Here is a 25,925-nt window from a genome sequence, read left to right on the forward strand (position 1 = left end):
GAAACAATGTAAACAGTGTTACATTGTTTCCAATCTGTAACAGGAGATGCAGATTGTATCTCCAAAATTAGAGTACCTTCATTTGATGACATTTACAGAAAGGCAACTATGTGCATTTCTCCAAATAAGCCCCTTCTTGTTAGAACTTCTGTAAATTATTGAACAGCATCCTTTTTAGTACCTAACTGTGGAAGTTTTTGGCAGAAGAGACTAAAGATTCCCTTATAATCAGTTTTGCTGTTATTAATAAAAAGCATATCAATGCCATGTGTGGGCAACTGGACTGAAGTGCCACCATTGTTACAGAGTGAAGGGTGGGCATTTTAGCTACCATGGGAAACATCTACTTTCCCATGGTGACTATTGTAAATATAGTTACACGGCTTCTTCTGATTAAAGGATATTACACATTAGGCAGCATAACTAAAATCATCAACTTTTGGTGTCATTTTTCTTGTCAGGATGTAATATGTAAAGAAATTAGTTTAGTGAAATTATACAGCTTAAGGCATTTTAGAAAAGAAGCATCTGTTTGACTGTGTGGCATTGTTTCTTATATCATAATTTGAGATCACCAGAAAAAAAGATTTAGAGGTATGATTTTAGTCACTGACTAAGGGAACTTTCTAAGCCATTTTTTACACAGTTCTTAAGTTATTAACTTTTGGTACAAGCAAACAGTGTTTTTTCTTTGTGTAAACTGGATTTTAACTCCTCATCTCAGTAAAAGTTTACTGAAAAACAGTATAGCTATCCCACGATTAATGCCGGCCTGGTTGGCTGAGTGGTTAGCATATCTGCTCTCCAGCCTTGTTGGAGAGCAGATATGCTAAGGCTGCAGGTTCGAATCCCACCATAGGTATGGATGTTTGTGATTGTGTCTGAAAATACTAGTGGTGATAATACGAAAGAGATGGCATTGATGTAGTTGGTGGAGACAGAGTGTTGTAGAGTAGGTGCCCTCCCTCAATGAGTCTTTGGACTCCCTGGAGGTGTAACGTAATAATAATATAAAATAAAATATAAAAATAATAGAACAGATAAATACTTTCAGTTATCTTGGATGTGAAATATCATATGAAGGAGAAAAAGACATAATATAATCTAATATAAAAATAATAGAACAGATAAATACTATCAGTTATCTTAGATGTGAAATATCATATGAAGGAGAAAAAGACATAAAATTAAAAACTTCAAAATTTTTACAGATTATAGGCCTGATAAATAGAACACTCAACCCAAATCATGTTGGAGGCTTAATTTGATTGTATACAGCACTCAGAAAGGAATGAAACGGAATTTAATACTTCCTATATTTCGTCTCGGTCACTGAGACATCTTCAGGGATTACTAATGTAACATATACACAAATACCACACAATACTAAGCCCAGCCACGTGGGTGACTCTAAAGTCCTATCTAGGTTTAGTGCCCTCTAAGGGCATTTGTAGGTGGCCTGGAATGTAAGGTGGGATCTCTGATAAGTGTTTCCCAAATCTTAGGAAGCTTAATGCAACCATATTTATTAAGAGTTGGTTGATTTCTAAGAGCTGCTGCTGATTCTAAAAATAACCTCTCTTTTTTTGAATTTGCTGTGATGGAGCATGGTGGTTTTTTCCCATGAGATCCTGTGGGTTGTATCCAAGACGTGGTCAGACAGGCATTTGTTAGATCTTGAATGATGGCTCTATCAAGAATAGAACCGCTCCATTCAAGATTTAACAAGAGAACAATATCAAGCAAAAGCACACTTGTACTCTTGGCAAAGCAGACATAATATGTGAAGATGCAGATATTAACTTTGCTTAAAAAGGAATTTAAATATAAAAGAAGAGGTTGAATCTTAAATTAAAATGAAATCGAAGAAGGAAATGAATATTAAATAGTACTATGTTTAAAGTTATTGTCTAAAATAGATGGAATCTTAATTTGTCAAAAACATCAGTGTTAAAATATGCCATGTATAAAGTCGTGTATCATCGTGCAAACGAAAGTTCAAACGGTTGCAGTTTGACCATCAAAGATGACGTAATGAGCGATGAGTAGGCATTCGTGGAAGGTGCAAGAAATTCGTGTTCCCCGAAAAAAGCGATGTGCGTACAGCAAGGAGGTGATGTCACTCAGAGACAGCAAATGGGAGAGCGCCATAGACAAGTTTGGAGTGCGGAAAGAGGGTGCTATAATGGGGTTTAAAACGGATTCACATCATTGAGAAGGCTACAGTTTTTCTACTGTTCCTGTGGTGTTCCCCGGTTGCGTGTGCCCTCCCCATGGGTCTCCTGCTTGAAGTTCCCAAGCGGATCAGCATGCCTGATACCTGACAAGACATGTGAAGACGGCAAAACGGCAGCGTGTTACCCATTGCTGAGCGACATGAATCGAAGAATATTTAGCATGAGATGACGGCAGTGTTCGAGTTTTAGACCATCGATGTGGATCTGATTGATGAGAAAGCAGCAAAGGATTCCTTTGAAGGTAAATCGTGTTAGAAGTGGTGCTGCGAAAAGTTTGTAAGCCCAGAAGAAACATGTGGCGAATTCGGGGCAAGCACGACTCCCACATGGCGGCAATCCATCATACAGAGGGACAATCTATAACAAAGAACAGACGGAAGGATTGAGAAATCATCTAACAAGGTGGTAATGTACAAATCTTCCTTTCATGTGTTATCTATTGGTGATGAAGGTGTAAAATGGACAGAGTTTAGAAAGGAAGAGAGAGAGATTTTTGAGACAGTTTCCTGTGTTATGTTAATCGAATTGGACTGGTAGTCTACGTTCATAAGTTGTCTAGACCAAGTTTAATGTGTATGGGTCATTAGTAGCAGTAATCTAGTTTAATACTGACATCCATGTTTGTGATATAGATGAACATAAGATTCTCATGAGTGTGTTTGAATAGCCTGTCTATTTGATTATTATTACCCTGCTTTACTTGTGTTTTAGTATTAACCTTGATTTGCTTGATTATATGTTTTGTTCAAATTGTAATGTTCTTAGATAAAAAATAAAATGTGTTTTCCCATGTATACCCGAGTTTGTCTGAGTAAGAGATGGAATTTTATCACTCACGAAAATATCGAACCTAAGTTTAGAGGAAAGAAGGGGAATTTAAGATTGTCAAGGCCATGACTGTATACTGAGAACTCAGTCTATCTAACTACTTAATCTATGTAAGGTATTACTTGAATTCTGGGAAAGTTTCTTCGGATAAGAATTGCTGTCCTAGAGTTCTGACTGGCACAACATTAACAAAAAAATTTCGCCAGAGCTCGAAGAGAGAAACAGCCCCAGAAAGTCAGTTTAGAAGCCAGATCTCAGTAGGCACAAGGATAACAATAGAGGTAAAAAATTTAAGAAAACAATGACATTACACATTAAAACAAAAACAAAAAAAAAACTTTAAAAAATATTTTCTACATGTCAGCAATGGAAGATAATTTGATATTTATGATTAAGAAGTATTAAATTTCTCAAAGGAAAAAACCACCATGCTCCATCACAGCAAATTCAAAAAAGAGAGGCAATTTTTAGAATCAGTAGCAGCTCTCAGAAATCAACCAAATCTTAATAAATACGGTTGCATTAAGCTTCCTAAGATTTGGGAAACACATCATCAGAGATCCCACCTCACATTCCAGGCCACCTACAACCACCCTTAGAGGGTGCTCCACCTAGATAGGACTTTAGAGTCACCCACGTGGTTGGGCTTAGTATTGTGTGGTATTATGTTACAGTAGTAGTCTCAGTGATGACAGATGAAATATAGGAAGTATTAAATTCTGTTTTAATCCTTTCTGAGTGCTGTATACAATCTATTAAGCCTACAACATGATGTTCTCACAGCACTTAAGCCTCTACACACTGACTCAACCCAAATATACTACAAAAAGAAACATGCTTGAAAATATACAATACTTTAGCAGTGCCCACGTTATTATATGGCAGTGAAATTGGGCAATAAAAAAACAAGATAAACAAAGAATAAAAACAAGTGAAATGAGATTTATGAGAAGAACTAAAAACAAAATCAATAGAAGAAAAACTAAACAGTTATAAATAAAAATGGATTGAACATGTAAACCAAATGGCCAATACCCGATATCCTAAACAAATACTAAAATATAAGCCAATTGGAAAGAGAACCTGAAATGAGATTTATGAGAAGAACTAAAAACAAAATCAATAGAAGAAAAACTAAACAGTTATAAATAAAAATGGATTGAACATGTAAACCAAATGGCCAATACCCGATATCCTAAACAAATACTAAAATATAAGCCAATTGGAAAGAGAAGGCAGGGTAGACCTCAAAAAAGGATATTGGATGGATAATGAGACTGGAACAGACCAATATGGTCTATACCTGCAATCAGCGTTATGATGATGATGATAATAATAATGGGCTTCCGATTAGTGCATCATTTTTCTTCTATACCCAAATTCAATTGGTGCACCTATGTATATCTTAAAAATAAATTTTACAGATTTTAAAAATTTTCTATCTATACATTTTTTATGGCTAACTATTTTAAAAAAAATCACTCGCCATAATGAAATAATTTAGTTAACAATTTAAAACATTTTACAAAGTTATTTTTTAATGGCATACTACACTATTTCCATGTACGCTATGTTCCAAATTTACTACCAAGATTTGTCGTCTGCTAATTATATAGCATTTTGATGATCATATCTCATTCCTCCTTTGCAATTGTTTTCTTACTTTTTTTTATTTTAAAGTATTTTCCCAACCTTTCATCATGAGTAAAAGAATTAGTGAGCAAAAAAGTGGAAGTGTGAAAATGATTCAAAAAATAATCTCATTGGAAGAAAAACTTATAATAATAAAGAAAAATAAATAAAGAAAAGGCAAGTCCAGAGCAAAGAGAGGACAAGAACACAAAATTGGTGAATCAGTTATAAGAGCAATTTTAAGCAAAGTGGATGAATACAAAGAGAAAGGTAAGGCTGCTTCAAGTTCCTCATGCATGCACTCGAAATCAAAGTACATATTATAATGATTGAATTAGAGAGACTTCTTTCTACATGGATCAAAGATTGTAACCAAAAACTGATTCTGCTAAGCACTGACATTATTAAATCAAAAGCATTAAGTCTTGCAACCTTGAAAGAAAGGGCTATCATTGATGGAAAAGAAGAATTCCAGGCTAGTGCTAGGTGGTTTGAGCATTTCAAAAAGAAAAATAGCCTACATAATGTTCTAATCACAGGCGAAGCTGCAAATTATCCAGAGATTTTGAAGAAAATTGCGGAAGAAGGGGTCTATTCTGACTAACAAATATCTAATGTCGATGAAACTGGCCTTTTTTGGAAGCGAATGCCTTCCAAGACTTTTCTGGCCAAATCAGAGAAATCTCAGCCTGGTTATAAAGTCTCAAAGTCAAATGAAATTACTGCTAGCAATATGCGAGCCATTTGGAAGCACATTTTTTTTTCACATTGTGCAAATTATTTCAGAGGCTTTTCAAATGAATCTAAGTTAATTAAATATCATTCTGAGAAATTATAATAAATTTAGTTTAATCCTTTATCCAAGTGTAAGAACAAAGTTTGCGCCTGAAGTATCTTCAGGACTGAGGCAACTCGTGGTACTTGGATAAAGGATTAAACTAAATTTATTATAGTATAACCAAGTGGAAAAAACTTCTAACATCTTTCTCTAAATCCAGAGTAGTTTACCATGAGTTGCCTCAGTCCTGAAGAAACTTCAGGTGCAAAGTTTGTTTGCTTACACTAGATAAAGGATTAAACTGAATTTATTATAGCCTAATCAAGTGGGAAAAAACTTCCAACATTCTGAGAAATTGAGTGGTTCCCACCTGCAAAATTTAGATGCACGGCAGGAAGATCCTGAAGAATGTGAAGAAAATCTAATCATTGACAAGCCCAAAGAGATTTCACAGAAACAATTTGAAAATATTATTATTATTCGTGACACCTCCAAGGACTCGGAGGACTCATCGCGGGAAGACACCTATTGTACAACTCTCCATCTCCACCACTACACCGAACCTCTACTACCAATCATCTACATCAGCGCCATCTACTGCCCCCAACACTACAGCTAGTATTTTTTGTCTGCAAATTGTGTGTGTTCTGAAGGGCTGATTTTTCTGTATGCGGGAGAAAAAACCCTGCTATCCCCGTATGAAATCGACTAACTCACCTTTGATTGAAAAAGTCCATGTAAAGATTCCTCCCGTCATGACAAGACTCAAACTTGGACCTTTTGCAATTGAAGGCCAAATGTACGATCGTTCTTCCAATTGCGCTACTATGGAGGTGCTAATATTACTATTTTTAATATTTTTGTGGTAATATTTTTTACAATTTAAGTTTTTAAGCAGCAGTGCTTAGAGGCTGACCCTGATGAAGAGAGAAACAGTAAAATTTGCAGACGTTGTAGAAGATGCAATAGGGCCATACCATTAGTTGTATGAAAAAAAGAAACAGGAATGTCCACCAAACTACGTTAGCTCATTTCTTTGTTAAGAAGTAGAATAATAAATTTATATTCTGAATATGTTTTATTGTTTTTCAGCTTCATGGTTTTCCTTTAACTAGGACCTGAGATATACCCTAATTCTTTTATAAAAAAAAAATTAAGGTTCAAAAAAGAAATTTGAGGAACAAATCATACTTTTCCCATATTCGATGAGTGCGTTTTCGATTAATGTGCCTGTTTTAAAGAACAGGCATCAGTTGAGGGATTGCTGTATTGAAACAATAGTAGAAGTGCTTTTTTATATAAAAAAGCTTTCATGGCTTACACATATAACAAAAATAGGATTTTATTAAAAAACTCCAGTATGTTTCATCCAGTGTAATATTAATATCATCAGAGAGGAAGACTGGCTTAACTACGTTCAAAACATGAATCACAAGAATGAAGCATGTGAATACTAGTCATGTCTTGGTACCAGCTAAGGTGATATGATTACACTATTAGAGTTCAAAGGAACAATTGTAAAAGTTGCATAGATGTCTGTCTCTCTGATGATGTACATGTTACATTTGTGAAATATATTGGAGTTTTTGAATAAAATTCTATATTTTTTTAACATGTGTAAGCCACGAAAGTTTTTATAAATATGTTTAGTATATATGCTTCATTAAAACTAGTTATTACAAGTGCTACGGTTTTAAGATCACAGGATGATTTTAAATCATCTTGTCTAATGCATCTAAAATCATCGATAGCTAAGGGGTCAGCAAGCTTTTGGTGATGGCTTAGGGTGAAGAATCACTGACACCCCCCCCCCCCCCACTTCAAAATTTGGTAAGATTCAGCACTTTTAGGAAGTAAAAGAACTCTATGTATTTCCTTTGGAGAATACTGACTGGAAACACTTTGCCCGCCTGGTTGGCCGAGTGGTTAGTAGATCCGCTCGCCAGCCAAAAAGGCTGCTGGTTTGAATCGCACCATGGGCATGGATCCGAATCATCCCCACAAAGACTTCTAGGAATGATGCAGAGGACACTGATTTGGTCACCTGGTTTTCAGAAGGATGAAGAGATTTTGGAAAGGGCCCAGAGGTGACTGACTAAAGTAGTTTCTGACCTCTGGAATTCGAATATGAGAAGATGTAATTTACAGAGTCTGGTGGATAGGAGGAAGAGGGGAGATATGATAGAGACCTACAAGCTAGTAAAGGGTTGTTATGGGATCAATGTTGGAGAGGTTCTACAGAAAACTGTGGGAGATCAGGGGAGAACTAGAGGTCATCTCTGGAAACTCTATAAAGAGGGTGTGAGCAGGGGAGTGAGAAGCAGGTCTTTCGCATGCAGAGTTGTGAATGATTGGAATGCCTTGCCTGAGAGTGTGGTGTCTGTAGAGAATTTGAGTGTGTTTAAAACGTGGTATGATGAACTGTGTGTAGGATAATAGGACCTCCTCGATGAGTCTTTGACTTCATGGGGTCTTGGGTGATAATAATAATATCATTCTCAATGGAGAACATATAAAATATTTCAGCTATTTAGATGCAATTTTTGATGAAGATAGAAATTTAAATTTGTAAATTCATAACCCATGAATTCATTAGACTTCAGTAGAAGCTCTATATTTATTTTATTTTTAATGTGCTGTATGAATTCTCAGCTTCAACGCTGTCAAGTTCTGTCACTTATACATCATCTACCCATCATATTGAGGGTCTGTCACTTTCCCTTTTCCTAAGTACTCAACCCTCTGTTACTGTTATAAGGAGTCTCCATTCATTTCTTTTATATGCCCTAGGTCAGGGGTGGCCAACCTTTTATAGTTCATGCGTCAATTTTTTCATTTTTTAGTTAAGATGCGCCATACAAACTTATACCACTTTTCAGCCCTTTTAAAATATGGTAATATGGATATATTTAACAGTTATGCATAAAATGATTTATATGGTAATATAGACTCTTTTAGCAGTTTAAAATAAAAGGATTTCATATAAAGACAAGATAAATATTAATTATTTTATTGAGACTTGAAATTGCTTTGCTTTTGTTAAGCTTGTAATTTTGGAGTTAAATCAGTTACAGAAAGCATCAAACAGGTTTTCAAATTTGAATCAGTCAGTCTCGATCGTAGTTTGTTCTTAATCATTTTCATTGATGAAAATGCTTGTTCGCATCTCTATGTAGTTCCAAAACGACAGATATAACTCTGAGCAAATTTTCTCAGTTCTGGAAAATGTTCACAGGGCAACGATCACCAGAAATTAATTATATCAGAAGCATCTGGGAGTGATGGAAGTTCATTAAATTTCATTTTCAATAAAGAATTGGTTTTGAGATCAGTAAGTTCCATTGGTATGTTGCTAGGCATCGTCAAGATTTTTGTTCGGTAAGTGAAAAGGGATTTATAAATGCAAGTACGCAGTCTTCTTCTTCGGCAAAATCACTAAAATGACTGTTAAAGGACTCTTGCAGTAATCTGAGTTTCTCAGTATATTCTGTAAAGTTGCCATTATCTTCAACTGATTCACTATATTCTTTTAAATGTGGAAATTGACGTAAATCCCCGTTTTCTAGCTGGGAGATGAACAGTTTTAATTTCGTTTTGAATGCACTAGTGTCATTTACTAAGCTAGGAAACAATTTGTTCTTGCCCTGCAGTTTCAAATTTAGATCATTGAGGCGGCTGGTAACATCAACTAAAAATGCTAAATCAAATAGCCATTTCTCATCACACAACAGGGCTTTTTCCTCATGCAGCACATCCTTCTCTTCCAGAAAATTACGAAGACTTTCTTTCAGCTTCCGAAATTTACTGAGAACTTGTCCTTTAGAAAGCCAGCGCACCTCACAATGAAGAATGAGATCACCATATTCCATATCTAGCAGTTCACAATATTCTCTGAATTCTCTTCTGTTTAACCCTCTTGCTCTAATTTTATTCACACACACACACTTTACAACTGGTATCATTACATGCTTCAAATTTAGAGTTTTTCTACACAGAGATTCTTCATGTATAATACAGTGATACTTCAGTAGAGGACGACCTAAAAACCTTTCAAGTAAAGTTAGTCCCAGAAACTCTACCTACCATTGACAGTGCTCCATCAGTGCAATCTAGTGAGTTCATCAGTCCACCGATGAACTCACTAGAATCTAGTTGTTCATTTTCTAGACATGACTTTACTTTGTCAAATATGTCTGACCCCCTCTGGTTTTTCCATGAAGTGACTCAAGACCGATAAGTTCTTCAAAGATGTTAAAATTACCATCAATTCCTCTTATAAAAATGTTTAATTGGGCTAAATCACATATGTCAGCGGATTCGTCCAAGGCTAAAGAAAAGAAAGAACAAGCATGAACATGGTCTTTCAATTGCTCAGTAACATCATGGGAAAGTTCTTTGATGCATCTTGTAATTGTTTGCTTGGACAGAGCAATTTGGTTTACTTTTCTTTCAACATTCTTATCACCAAGACATTTTGCAAATTTTTCGAGACAGGGCTTAACAACTTCCTCTCCATCAGAGAAAGGCTTGTGTTTTTTAGCCAACACAAAGGCAATTTCATACGACGCTTCCAGCATTGCCACACTTTCACAATTTCATTTCACAATATATTTTGTCTCTTTTTTATTTCTTCCTTTTTCTTAACCACATATTCTTTCCACAACTCAGATCCAGGAACTAACTTCAGTTTTTCTTCTAATTCAGCTTGGCGTTTTCTGTAGTGTCTTTTAAGATCATGTTTTCTATTATCTGAGAGAGCACTTTCACAAACAATGCACAACGGTTTTCCTGAAGGACCCGCAATAAATAAGAACTCATTTTCCCACAGTTCATTAAACTGGCGCATGCTATCACCTTCTGCTTTTCTTCTGCTCATTTTCTTTTGCAAAGTAATGGGTAACTGACAGTAAAAAAAAAATTATTTCAAAAAGTAAAGCTTATTATTAAATAATTTATTTAAATTATTTTATCGTTTTAAACATTATGAACATTCAAAAACAGTTCTACAAGTTTTAGATAAGATTCCTGTTTTCATGAATGCCTAATACAGTTCTATAAGTTTAAAAATCATACATATATTTTTTTTCATAGTGTTTTCGTCTCTCTCTTGTAATATATTATGTCCAATGAAATACGAGATCGCTTCCTGCCATAAAACAGTCGATCAGCTGGCCATCTCACACACAACCCAAACATCCTCATTATGAAAGCTTTGCTGATGATCAGTTAAATTTTAGGAATAAACCTACTATACGTAAATAAAAAGGAAAGATATTGTATAAAAAAAACACACACATACAAACACCGAATAATTGTTGGTTTCAGTAATCGGCAAATTAGTGGAGAGGGCAAGAACTTGACATACGCGTTCAAAATGAAAACATTTATTTTTAAATTTACAGAACTATATTAAGCCTTCATGAAAACAGAAATCTTATCTTCAACTTAAAGAACTGTTAACAAAAACATAAAGTTCGAAAACACAGAATTGTTCACTCGCATCGAATCAGAAGTTCATCAAACGTTATGACACGAGAGTCAGCTGTAAACGGATTGAGTAACTGGTGACACATGTCAGCATTTGCCGGTGCCTGTTGCTTCAAGATCAAACAAGTATAATAAGTGCGCACTCTAGAATTCAGTGGTAGGTTAATTGTGTGTTTATATAAATCGTATACAAATTTTTTTAAAATTTTTCTCTGGGGTTCAGCGTGCCACTTCTAATCATGCAATGTGCCATAGGTTGGCCACCCCTGCTCTAGGTATTTCAACATTTTTCTGTTAGTGCTTTTGTAGATTCTTGTCCTACTAATCCTTTCTAGGATCCATTTGTTTGTCTGCCTTTTAGACTCAACAGTCTGCTGTAATACCACATTTCAAAAGCAACTATCCTTTTTTTCTGTGAGTCTCTAGATTCCAAGTTTCATGTTGCTATTTAATAGATCTTGATCAATTCCCACACAGCATCTGTCTCCTTCCCCCTCATCTCTTTCCACACTATAGCTCTCAATTGTTTCCTAAGCTTTCATACTCACCAGCCTTGGAACTACAAGGCTGGTGATAATGAAAACCTATACATTTCTTTGTTTTCACCTTCCACATTCCCGGATCTGTAGAAACATCCTGCCTAGTATCTCACTCTATCAACCTCCACTTCACACCTTACTGCTTCAGAACCACAGTTACTTTTTCTCCTTAGTATCTCAACCTTGTGTGGACATAATTCCCCTGCTGTCATCAGCAGCACTCCCTCTTCCTTCTAGCTTTTCCTATCTTCACAAAGAACATCATATCCCTCCATTTCTGTTCCCATGAGGATGTTGTTCTCATCCAACTATGTTTCGCTTATTCCAACCATTTTCAGGTGTATAAACTCAGTGCCACAGTTCCATTTCCCTTATTCCTGATACTCCTGGAATTCATAAATAAGCATAATAATTCATTTCTTGGTCTATAATCAATCCTACTCATGCTGTCCTCATCTGTGACTTTTCCTCATTTGCTCCTGTCTGCTCACCTCACCTTCTGTCCCATATCCACAGACTCAATCCACCATGTATTCCAGGCCATTCAATTCCTCTGCTCACCATCCACATACATGCATTTATTACTACTTTCAGAATCCACTCTCCTTACATCATGTCTCCCCACTCCCCTTGGTCCACCCTATTTCCCTGTCCAATTTATATTCACATTCTCCTCTCCATTCACAAACACATCAGTCTCACTTGGCCCACTCTTCTGCTCACTGACATCTCTGACTTCTGTTGATGAATTGTTTGCATCACTCATTACACTTCCTACCAGAAATGATCTACTCCAAAACCATTCAGATGCAGTCCATTGCTCTTGCACATTTTCATATGTTCCTTAAACTCATCTCACACATTCACAAACTGCACTCCTTTCTCTTTACACATTTCTGCTAGCATTCCATGCACAATCTTTGCTCTGTTGCCACTCATTGTTGTCATACTTTGTCAACAAACTACTTTTCCTTTCACACTGTTGTCTTTCACTCTTCTCAGTAATATCCATATTTTCATCCTTACATTTTCCCTTGTGCACCCTCTCATCCACCGCACCTTTTTATGATAGAATTTCCATATAGTACTGTTCTCGAGTTATTTGCCACTTCTTTTTCTTCACCATCTTTCATTTTATTCTTTTGCACTCTTCCGTTTGTATCCACTATACATCTAATTTCATTCTGTACACACCTGATTTCATTCCTACCAGCAATAGTCATTCAAATCACTGCAATTCATCAACACAGTGGCTCTTTATCTTTTTTTGCCTGCTGTCCCCTTTCAACTATTTGTATGGCTTGGTGCTCCCTGCTCAATTTTACACTAAGTTCATGACTTAATGAGATAATTATATTATTAGGCAAACCTAAATTACCATCAACATACTTGAACTGATAGTTAATTAAAAATTAATGACTGATACAAATTAATTTTTACTTAAAGATGTAAACTTACTGTATTTAATAAGCCAATCATTAATGGCTATCCTGAGCCTTGATGAGATCCTGCTAATTTTTCAATATGAAGTTCAGCAAACGAAGTCTAAAGTCTCCTCTTTCTCATATTTGCAATCTATTTCGCTGCTTAGTTAACAATTGCAACACACAACGCTAAATCCTTTCTTGACCAAGTATGGAGAAGGAAGAGCAAAGATCAGTAATAATTTTTCTTGCCAAAGCTGAGGATATTTGCATTGCATGTTTAGCCAGAATCTTTCATACCCATGTTGTTGAAATTATACTTGAGCTTCAAAATCATTTTTTAAGTCAATAAATTCTTAACCCAAATTTGGATGAACAGAAGTGGCATATGGATTTATGACCCAATCGGGTATTTTAAGCTCATCAAAGTCTTTGAATCTGATTATCAAGTCTTCTTTCAGTGTCAGAAGATGGGAACAATAACAATCCATATCTGTACAAGGTTGGTCTGAAAATTTCTTCTCCTTGTCCACAGATGGCAACGCTATTGGCAAGATTTTTTTTTTTTTCCTAAGTTGTTGCATCTGTCATAAGCATCCATGTGAAATTGCAAGTCATTCTATCAAGTAGTTTGTTTCATACAGCTGTCTGAAGCAAAAGTGTTGTCTGTATCCTTTGAAATGGATAAAATTGAGTATCGTACAGTTAAAAATTCTTTGTAAAATAAGGTTTAACGTCACAGTAATTCATTCGAAGTTCATAAAAGTTTATGGGCACTCTTCTCCTTTGTTTTCGACAATTAAGAAATAGGCTGCGAGTTTAAACATGACCATACTAGCCTTGAAGATCCACATGAAGGACATCGAAAAGGTGTAACAACACCAGAAATCATTGATCAAGTGCACGGTATGGTATTGGATGACCGGTGAGTCAAAGTTCATGAAATTGCTGAGACTACAGGCATTTCAAAAGAATGTGTAGGATATATTTTGCATGAAGAATTGCATATGAAAAAGCTTTGAGCAAGATAGGTACCATGCTTGCTCAAAAGGTTCTACATTTTGAGCAAGCATTGGTGTTTTGAGATGCTAAAGGCATTTTGTTTATTAATTATCTTGAAAAGGATAAAACAATTACCAGAGAATATTATTCCAATCTTTTAACCAGACTAGAGGAAAAAATTTGTGATCAAAGACCTGGTTTGCAGAAGAAAAAAATCATCTTTCATCAGGACAATGCACCTGCCCACAAAAGTTTTTGCCAATGGGGAAATTAAGGGATCTGCACTATAAATTGTTGAAACATCCATCCTTTTCCCCAGATTTGGCTCCCTCTGACTTCTATCTCTTCCCAAAACTAAAACTCTTCCTCGCTGGTCGGCGTTTTTCTTCGAAGAAGTTTTTGCAGTTGTAGAGGGGTATTTTGCAGATCTTACTGAGAACCACTACAGGGACTGGATAATGGCGCTGCAGCATCGCTCATCTTAACCACCCAACTGGCCAAGATGTATATATACGTCCAGGTTACCATGGATGCGAAGGGTATATTAAAATTGTAATACCATTAATATTACATTGAAATATATGATGGATACGAAGTGTAAAGGAGTGTTGTATTTTATCCATATTTAAGGCGACATGGTTAAGGGAGATTATGTTGAAAAATAAAAATAATTTTGGAATTATAAATTTGTTTTTTCATTGTTAGGGTGAGAATTTTTTAGACCATTCTCATATCTAATATTAAATCATCATGTATTATTTGTAGACTTGGGAATTGCAGAACATCTCATCCTGAAATGCTCTGCTTGTAGAATGTTAATTTGCTGATAAAAGCATTTATAATTCCCTTTGCTTTATTTAATAAGATTTATTAAATAAAGCAAAGTTGCTTCCCACAATTTGATGTTAACCTTATTTAATTTGATGAAAATATTGGAAAGATATGCGATGTCAACCTTTTTATTTTTTTAGAACATTACACATGTTCTCATCATGTGAATTAAAAAATTCCAAAAGAGTGTCATAGAGATCATTAGAGCATAGTAGAGATCATTAAAGACAGTTTCCATTTGAGGATCATCTAACTTCAGTATGAAGCAAAAGACAATTTTGATTGCAAAGTTCCCAAAAAATACAGGTATTCAATTACTGAGCTTTTATTTTATTCACTGCTTTAATAACATCATTCAACATCTTATGTAGTCTGCTGCTAAGATGTTTTGCAGCTAAGCGCTGTCTATGAAGAATACAGTGAATTGTGAAGATATCTGGAACGAACTGCTTCTTTTAAATGTGCTATAAATCCACGGTGATAACCAATCATAGCTGGTGCTCCATGAGTTGCACAAGCAATAATATTTGTGAGAGGAATGTTTTTAGCATTAAAAAAAGTCTTTAACAATCTTAAAAATTGTAGAACCTTTTGTGTCAATTTTCATTTGTTCAGCAAACAGAAACTCTTCAATAATTTCTTCAGTAGTATTTATATAATGCATGTAGGTCATTAACAAAGCTTCATTGTTATGTTGTCTCATCAAGTTGCAAAAAAAATTCTATGGCTTTTAAATCATCACAAAGTTTTTTTTCAATGTGCTTTGCCATTGGTAATTCTTGTTGATACTCAACTATTGCCGAGAGGAATTGATGATGTCGTATTACTTTTACCTGGGCCAATCGTCGTATCTAAAACTTCATTTATAGCTAATATGTGACTTTCCACATTTGGCAATTAATTTTGAAGGGTTGTAAGACACAACAAGTTCCTTCTCTTTTTGGTTACTTTGTTTTGCAACCAACCCTTTAAGTCCAGGACGATTTTTAAATTTAGTCTTTAATTTGCGAAAGTACTCCATATCCTTTTTTGCTTCATTTGGATGCTTTGTTCTTAAATGCTCAATCATTCTTGCAGGCTTCACATGAGAAAGTTTTTTCATATATTAAGCACATTGGTAACTGCTCATTACTTATCGATGGAATAACTCCATATTTATCAATATTCACTTGAATATTGATGACACTTTCTTTTTTCACTCATTTTAATGGGCTACAGTGCTACACAATATCAACAAAGTGTACCACAAGATACCATTGGCTAGATGTAAACTGCAAGTCATGGTTGTCAGATAGGCATTAGGAAAAGTAGCAGATAAAGCTTATAAAAGTAGTGGATTCTACTAAAAATAGCCCAAAATAATTATTACCTGAAATAAGTAAGCAGTGTAGAAAATTCGGACCAAAAAGTAGCTCAATTAACTTGTAATGTAAAAATTGCAAAAAATAAGTAGGGAATAAATTTGAACAGTATTGTCAGACATACAGTACAATATTCTGAACAGTGTTGCTAAACATAGAATATAAATAGGGATGATAGATTAAATACGGAATTTATCGCTTTTATTATATTAGTAGTATGTAGTAGTACTTAGTACCCCCCCCCGCTGTACTACTACTAGTAGTACAGCGGGGGGGGGGGGTACTAAGAACCACTGCATTAACATATCACACTTTCTACAGATCTTCACTATCTCACTTCTCTTGTTTAATCTTTCAACAAACACATCTGGCATATTCGCCCACATATACATATTACACTCCCTACGACAAACCATGTTAGTAAAATCCATACCACTGAACACATTCGATTTTCGTGAAGTCCATCTGGTTAACCTAGTTCATTTTTTGACCAACTGACTTTCGTTGTACTCTTTCCTGCAGTCCTGAAAAAGTGCTTCCAACAGAATGACTTCCCAATGCAAATATGCCACGCTTAATCACAACCCAAACAAACTAAAACTGTACTAAAGTAAGAGTATATCGCTAATAATTGATATCTAAACTCATCTTTTTTTTTCTCAGACCGTATGTTGCAGGAGACTGAACTGTCCACCATCTACTGTGATGTTCGGTTTCCTGCTGAAAAATAAATGTGGTCACTTCGCATTTCAAATCCCCTGTATACTCTTTATGTCCTGAATCAGCATTTGAAGATATTGCTATCAATAATGACATAGTCAGTCAGAATTGTCTTATTCCTTTAAATTAAAGATACCAAGAAATTATATACTTGGTTTAATCTTTTATCCAGGTGTAAGCAAACAAAGTTTACGCCTGACATATTTTCAGGACTGAGCAACGTGTATATAGAAGCTGATGACTTCACATCACTTGACTTAAGTATCCCATAATGCAAAGCATATATCCTTATGGGTATGTATAAAAAATATACTTGTATAAGAAATTATGACTTCAGCATTACTTCAACCTTAGTATCACCTCTGGGTCTGGCTCCCACTGATAAGACCTCAATAAAGGTTAAAATAAAGGTCACCATAAAGGTCGAAATGAGAACTCAATAAAGGTCACTACCGGTCTCGGTAGTGACCCTTCCCATAATGCAGAGCATTATACATACCATTAAGGATATGTGCTTCGCATTATGGGATACTAAGGCAAGTGATGTGACGTCATCAGCTTCTATATATGAGTTACCCCAGTCCTGAAAATACTTCAGCTGCAAACTTTGTTTGCTTATGGATAAAGAATTAAACCAAGTATATAATTTCTTCATCATCATCATCAAATTCCTGCCATGTACCCTCAAGCGGTGTACAGAATATGATAGTACTACATGAAAAATTTACATCATTACTAACTTCCTTTCTACAATTTTCCTCCAAATCACTTTATTACTTGTCAAGACTCCAACATTACCAGATCTTATATTTCTATCATCTAAGACACTTTGCACCATATCAATCCACCTATATCTTGGGCTTCCTCTGGGTTGTTTTCCTGTCAACTTGGCAGAGAACACTTGTTTTGCTAATCTTTCCTCGTCTTAAGTGACCATACCACCTGAGATTAGCTCTGCTAATGCATTACTGGATGCTGACAATGTCAAGTTCTTTCCTAATATTCTCGTTTTTAATATGATATTGCCATTGATGCCATTTGTTCACGCCTGTAATCTTTTTCAAGACTATCATATCTGCGTGTCTCTAGTCTTTGGTCAAGTGTTTTACTTCTGACCCAGCTCTCAGATCCATAAGTTAAAACTGATTTGAACACTGGCTTGTATACAGCTAATTTAGTGTTCCGACTAATTTCTCTCTTATTCCGTATGAATTTATTCAATTGACTTCCTACCATACCAGCTTTGTTGATTCTGTTGTCTATTTCCATATTTAATTTACCATCTTCACTAAAAATCGTACCTTAGTAGCTGAAATGTTTTACTTGTTCCACAGGTTGACCGTTCACAACACAGTTGACATTTTCAACAATTCTACCTATTTTCGTTGTCTTTGTCTTTTTAATGCTGACCTTCATACCATATCTATTACAACAGTTATTAAATTTAGTCAAGGAATCTTGCAAACTTGTAGTGGATTTATTCAGAAGTATAACATCTTCTGCATAAAGCAAAGAGCTGACATTAACATCTCAAATTTTGATATCATGTTTAATACCACTTTCCTTCATAATGTGATCCATATAGATAATGAATAACAGAGGGGATAATGTACATCCTTCTCTCACACCAGATTTAACATTAAACCATCTTCCTGTACTTCAATTCTAACTGCTGACTTACAACTCAAATAAAGACTAAGTATTACTTGATATAATGCCCCATTGACACCATATAACTGTAGCGTATTGAATAGCTTCTCTCTTGGCACCTTGTCATATGCCTTTTCCAAATCAACAAAACTTAAATACAGATCTTTGTTATATTCCCATGATTTCTCCACTATTTGTTGTAAAGTGAAGATCTGATCCTGACAGCCTCTACCTGAATCCAGCTTGTTCTTCACCAAGCTTTTCTTCCACAATTCTTCTCAACCATTTCTCAAGTATACTTGTATATATCTTACCAGGAACACTCAGTAGGGATATACCTCTGTAATTCTCATATTCAGTTTTATTTCCCTTTTTTATATGGGTACTATGAGAGCTCTACTCCAATCATTGGGAATTCGTCTCTCTGTCCAGGCATTCTGAACTATGCAGTGCAGCCACTGTAAGACTTTTATACCACCATACTTCAGCATTTCTGGTCGAATATCATCCACTCCTGCTGCTTTTCCACATTTCAAGCCTTTGATGGCTTTTTCTACTTCAAGTATGGATATGTATTCCTGACTGCATGCCTGGTCAGTGTTTTTTATCACTGTGCTGTCATCACTGCTTGTTTCCTTTAGCAAATTTTCAAAGTAATTACTCTATACTTCAAGGAAATCTTTTTCTCCCGTTTTCATGTCACCTTTATCATCGCTAACTCCTTTTACAGCACTCTTTCCTCCATTCCTAAGCTTCTTCAACAACCTCCAGAATATTTTGCCACCCTCTTGATATTTATTTTCTCTGTTCTTGCCAAAGTCCTCCCATGGCTTTTATTTAGCTAGTTTTATACACTGTTTAGCTTTCTTACATTTGTCTCGGTATTCTCTAAGAGCACAAGCTGACTTATTTGACAGGAACTTTTGATATGCTTTCTTCTTTTCCTTCACTGGCTCTTTAACTTCCTGTGTCCACCATGGAGTTCTAATTTTTCTATCCTTGCAGACAACTTCACCACATGCCTCTCTAGCTGAATCAATCAAGGTTTTCTTCAAGGCTTGCCACTGAATCTCCAAGGTTTGGTTCCTGTTCTCAAACTCTTTCATTTTTCCTTCAATAATCTTTGTGTATTTTAGTCTACAGTTCACATCTGAGAGCTGCTCAACTTTTATTCGCTTTAAAACTTTCTTACATGTCATTCTTTTCAATATGAAATTCAATTTTATCCTGCTCAAGACTAAATAGTGATCACTTCCAATTTTAAATCGTCTGTATACTCTGGTGTCCTGCACCAGGGAGAAAACATCACTATCAACAATAACATAGTCAAGGAGAATTTCTTATTCCTTGCCTCTTCTCTCCATGTGAATTTGTGCACATTTTTATGTTGGAACATGGGGTTAGTAATAACCAGTCCATGTCATAAGCAGAAATCCAACAGGTATTTACCATTATTATTAGCTTTGCTCTTTTCTCCAAATTTTCCCAAAACATTTTTGTATGTCTGACAATCACTTCCTACTCTGCTATTTAGATTCCCAACAAGGACCATCTTTTCCTTTTTCATTGTGTCTGTTGCTTTCTCTAAAGCCTCAAAAAAAATTCCCGCACTTCTACCTTAGTAGAACCTTCTGTGGGACCATAGGCACAAATAAGTCTCATTATCCAGTTCCCCATTCTGATATTTGCCCAAATCACTCTACTTGAGAATGCCTGCCATTCAAGAAGATTAGCCTCGTATTTAGTGTTGAATACTATGGCTACTCCTTTTCCTTGATTGTCATTGCCTGAATATAACATTTTGTATTTATTGCTCAGAAAGAACTCGCCAGTTTTTGTCTTTTTTGTTTCAGTCACCCCTATTATATCAATCTGGTACTTATCTAATTCCTCCGCTAGCTCCATTTCTTTACCATTCAGACTTCTTATGTTGATAGTACCGATCTTTAACTCTGGTGATGTTGAGTTGGGGTGTGTTTTTCTTGGCATCTTTAATTTATAGTATAACCAAGTGGAAAAACTTCCAACAATGTCTTATTTCTTGTCTTCTCGCCATGTGAATTTGTTCACATTTTCATACTGGAATATTGTTATTATTAATGATCTGTTCATGTTCTGAACAGAAATCCAGCAGGTAATTACCGTTATTATTAGCTTTGCTCTTTTTTCCAAATTTTCTCAAAACATTTCATGTCTGTGATTCATTTCCTACTCCACTCTTAAGATCTCCAAATACCAACTTGTGTTGACAGCCTTCAGAATGACTCAAATTCTTGTATTTCTTCCTTAGTAGAAACATTCTGTGGGATCATAATCACAAATAAATCTCACTGTCCAATTCCCAATTTTTGATGCTTGCCCATATCTAATATAACATCCTTCGTGGTGATTTAGAAAATTTTCACCTGTCTTTATGTCAACCTGGTGTTTTCTAGTTCTTCTGCCACTTCACTTCACTTTTCCATTGAATACCTCCTATTTTGATAGAGCCAATCTTGAATTCTGTTGATGATGATTTGGAGTTTGTTCCAATAGCTGACTTTTCACTTCATTGTTCCCAGGCATGAACGGTTATTCACAAACTTAAAGCACATTTTGCACGGTGAATAGGCTAAGGATTTTTTACTTTTATCAAATTTATATATATATATATATTTTTTAAATTTTAAATTTATTTTTTACATAGTCTGGAATCCCCGCTTTAGAGACTGAACGTGTCACTGTTTAGCTGGTTAGTGTTCCAGCCAGCATGAAATACTGTCATGTTATACCATCATTTTGTATTTTTGTCTTAGTAAGAATAGAGTTTGCTCAGCTAAATTCCAAATTGTCATACAGTACTTGTTAGTTCAGTATCCAGATAGATACTTTTTTACAGTGTGCATTACAAGAATGAGGATTGGGCAGAAGTTCAGAAACCGTTATTTATTTTCTATATTGCTTAAAGTGCTATGCATAGCTCTCCTCCCAGTGATCTACCTTTGACCCTTAAGTGACTCTAACACCTATAACAGATTAATTAAAAAGAAAGTTATTAGTGGTAGGAAGCTGGTAATAATAATATAAATTATTCATATACTACATTGTGCCAACAATATATATTATACATATATATTGTTGGCACAATATATATATGTATAATATATATTGTGTAATATATATAATGCATAATATATGTGTGTGTATATATATATATAGTAATGTGGATTTTCTCTAATTTGCAAAATAGCCTAACCTTCCAACAACATTTATTTTATATATTTATTTTCTTTGTTTAGAGTAAAGCATTAGGTCAGATGCTTTTTGATCAAGTATGTAAAATGTTAAACCTACTTGAAGTTGATTATTTTGGTCTTGAATATGCTGATGCTAGAGGTACAAAGGCAAGTGGATGTATTGTACATTTATAAATTCAGATATAAATTTATATATGAATGAGATAAAAAAAAATAATTTTATAATATGTATATTAAAATATGTGTAAACATCATGAATATGTAGAGATTTAGATAACTTAAATGCTGTGAACTTTCTATAATGGAGACCATTAAAAAAATTATACTCTATTACAAAGCTGAAAAGTTATAGTACAAGTTCTACACCCTCTGTCCAAAAATAAACCAAACTTTTGATAGAAAATAAAACACAGGCTAATTATAATTATTCAAATAATTTATTTTAATCAACATACTCTCCCTCAGCTTTGATACAGCATTTGACATGGTCAATTAATTTGTTAAATGAGTTTTAATATTGATTTTTGGGATACTGTTGAGGGTCGTGGGTACTGCTGCTTGAATATTTTCAATGGTCATCGCTTTCCTTTCATCAACAAATGAAGTTGGGGGAAGAGAAAGAAGTCAGAGGGTGCTAAATCAGGTGAATACGGCTAGTGATCCAACACACAAACTTGGTTTTTGCTCAAAAACTGTCTCACAATGTTCAAACGATGAGATGGTGCATTATCATGCAAAAGTGACCAGCTGCCTACATCACGATATTCATGCTGTACGCAACAAATTCTCGCTATCAATCGCTTCAAAAACTTCCAGATAAAACTCACCATTGACTTTTTGGCCAGGCAGAACAAATTCTTTGTGGATAATGCCCTTAGAATTGTAGAAACAAATCAGCATTGTCATTACTTTTGACGTCTCCAAGTGACTTTTTTTCGGATGCCGCTCTTCTGGTGGTCTCCATTCAGCACTCTGGTGCTTTGTTTCAGGCTCATACTTAAAACACCACGTTTTCACCAGTAACGATTGTTTCAAGGAAGTTTGAGTCCTTACAAGCAGTTTTAATGAGGTCCTTGCAGTGTTCAATTCGATACATTTTTTGGTTGTCAGTCAGCTTGTGGGAAACAAATCATGAATTCAATTTATGAAGGCTCAAACTCTCAGTCAAAATGTGTGCACAGTTGATTTTGGAATCCCCAATTCATCTTCAATCAATCTCATGGACGATTTTGGGTTTTCTTTGATGAAATCACGCACTCTTTTGATTTAACTTCGCTCAGTCCAGTTTTTTGACGGCTAGGCTTTTCGTTGTCCTCAAGCATCTCAACCACTTTGAAATCGCTTAAACCACTCATAAACCTGAGAGTACGGGATAAACATTCATCACCGTATGCTTTTAAAGCATTTGAAAAGCATACTTAAATGTTTTTCAAATTAACACAAAAGTCAATTGCTGCTCTCTGTTTGAAACTCATTTTCCGATCGTTTGTCAAAACACACTGTCACTCTTGGTACTATAACTCTGCTTCTAATGAAACAAATGTCATAAACAGTTGATACAACACTAATGAAGGTTGCTGCTTTCAACAACAAAAAGATATAACAGGTGGCGCCACTAGTTTCTTCTATTTTTGAAACTTTCGATTTCTTTTTGGACAGAGGGTGTATATCAACAATAGATAGGCAGAGTGTATTGTATAGCCTTTCCCTGGCCATTTGTCAGTCTGCCTTCTTGTATTAATGTGGTCCTTTTCCACCAAAGTTCTTCTTTTGAATTCATTAAGTATTTTCATTTGGTAAAGGGATGGATACTTTTCTCAGTGGAAGAAAATCAACTAGACCTTATCATTAGCAGACAATCAGTGAAATTTTCCGGTGAAGCATCAGCTTAAATTATCAGAGTAATTGATGTTGCAAGCCCTCTTATAATTGCTCTCCAAAGCAAGGGAGTCTGACTTCTATACCCCTTATCCCCACTTTCCTTTTACATGTACAGTGTTATTGATTTCCTTCACATATGTCTGATATTGCAAAGACTTGGAACTTCTTCCATTCAACTGTAGAGTGGTTCTTCCAGCTTGCTTCTAGTCAGTATGTGTAACTACACCTAATAGTAATGCATCAGGAGGCTTCCTAATCACTAGTGCATAATTATGCTACCACCTATTGCCCGACTGTACCTAGTTATGTTAATAATTTCATATCTGCTTTTTTGATTCTCCATTTTGGTTATATTTTTTTTTTTTTTCGTTTTTTTTTCCTTACCAAAGTAGATTGTACCATCTGTCCAAAAGATTGAGATCCACAATGGTAGAGGATACTGTGGACAACTGGGAAGGAGCGAGAGCGTCTTAAGTGATCCTTAACAAGGCAGGCAGATAGGTCCCTCATATGTCTAGTTTTCTGTAAGCCCACATACACAGGAAGATACCTACATGCCACTTCACACCACCATCCTGCCCAGAAGTTTGAAAATTTTAAAACCTTGGCATCCAGGACAGAGCAAACTTCGTCCTACGACAAACATTGCACCTGGAACAAGCTCTACTCGCATTATTCCAACAAAATGGATATAAACAACAACAACAAAAAAAAAAAAACTATGGCCAATCTCCTTAAAAAGAACAACAATTCCCCATCCCTCAAACCAGACTATGCACACACTCTGTTTTTCCATACATCAAAGGCACAACAGACAAACTGGACTCCCTCCTGAAGTGACACAGAATTAGAACTATATACAAACCTTTAAACAAAATTTCTACCTGCCTTAGACAAGATAAGGATTGCCTTAACCTTTTCTCCTTCCCAGACATCTACAGCATTCCCTTCCAGTATGTAATTCAATATTTTGGACAGACACGATGAACTATTTTGGTCAGGAAAAAGAACACAAAAAATGCAACCAGAATGGATAACCAAAGAACAGACTATCTCAACATGCCATTGAGAAATACCACTTCGTAAGATGGAAGAGAGCCAGGCTACTTTACAAATTCTGTTTTAAATCAAAGACTGTTCCTGAAAGCAGCATAAGTTATACAGAACCTGCTTAACTGCAACAGAATGTTAGCCTATCTGCTCATCTGTATTAACAACAGGAATCACTGCAAAGGGCACCATTGTCATCCTCCACACATGTGACTGTCCTTATTATTGAGGTCATTTTAGTTTCTGTTTTCACTGAGTGTGTAATGCTAGTTTAAGCTAGCAAAATGTTGGCTGTTAATAATTATTTTTAGTCACTAATTATTTATTTACATTCTACTGTCTTTAGTTTTCTGTTCCAGAAACTTTGACATGAATAACTCATCACATTCCTGACATGTAGGGGTGTACAGGATATGATAGTACTACATGAAAAACTTACATCATTACTATATCAACAATTTTCCTCCAAATCGATCTGTTACCTGTCAAGACTCCAACATTATCAGATCTTATATTTCTGTCTTCTAAGGCACTTTTTACTATATTAATTGACCTATACCTTGGTCTTCCTCTGGGTCTTTTCCCTGCCAGCTTGGCAGAGAACACTTGTTTTGCTAATCTTTCCTTTCCAATTCCAAGTGACCATACCGCCTGAGATTAGCTCTGCTAACATATTCCTGGATGCTAACAATATCAAGTTGTTTCCTGATATTCTTGATTTTAATATGATATTGCCATTGATGCTATCTGTTCATGCCCCTAATCTTTCTCAGGACTCTCATATTTGTGGTCTCTAGTCTTTGGTCAAGTGTTTTATTTCTAAGATCTAAGATCATAAGTTAAAATTGGCTTGAATACTGTGTTGTATACAGCTAATTTAGTGATTTGTCTAATTTCTCTCTTATTCCATATCAATTTATTTAGTTGACTTCCTACCATACCAGCTTTGTTGATTCTTGTCTATTTCCATATTTAATTTACCATCTTAACTAAAAATCATGCCTAAGTACCTGAAATGTTTTACTTGTTCTATGGGTTCTCCATTCAAAATGCAGTTCATATTTTCAATGTTTCTGCCTATTATCATTGTCTTTGTTATGCTATTGCTGATTTTTATACCAAATTTATTACAACAGTTATTCAATTTTATCAGGAAATCTTGCAGACTTGTACTGGATTTATTTAGAAGTGTAACATCATCTGCATAAAGGAAAGAGCTGAGATTAACATCTCCAATTTTGATATCAGGTGTAATGCCAGTTTCCTTCA

General features: G+C 35.3%; 1 protein-coding gene across 3 annotated transcripts in view; it reads left to right on the forward strand.

Annotated features, from left to right (window-relative positions):
- The window catches only part of LOC150100495 (FERM, ARHGEF and pleckstrin domain-containing protein 2-like), a 726,486-nt gene that overhangs the window by 55,039 nt on the left and 645,522 nt on the right, over window positions 1-25,925 (forward strand). For all 3 annotated transcript variants that reach the window (XM_090403005.1, XM_090403006.1, XM_090403007.1), the window contains exon 3: window positions 21,768-21,872. In XM_090403005.1, the coding sequence (XP_090259131.1) occupies window positions 21,768-21,872 (105 nt within the window). The remainder of the gene's footprint in view (window positions 1-21,767; window positions 21,873-25,925) is intronic.

Source organism: Typopeltis vanoorti, chromosome 13, assembly GCF_054136105.1.
Source record: "Typopeltis vanoorti isolate ZY-2024b chromosome 13, IOZ_Tvanoo_1.0, whole genome shotgun sequence".
In the NCBI taxonomy this organism is placed as follows: domain Eukaryota; kingdom Metazoa; phylum Arthropoda; class Arachnida; order Uropygi; family Thelyphonidae; genus Typopeltis; species Typopeltis vanoorti.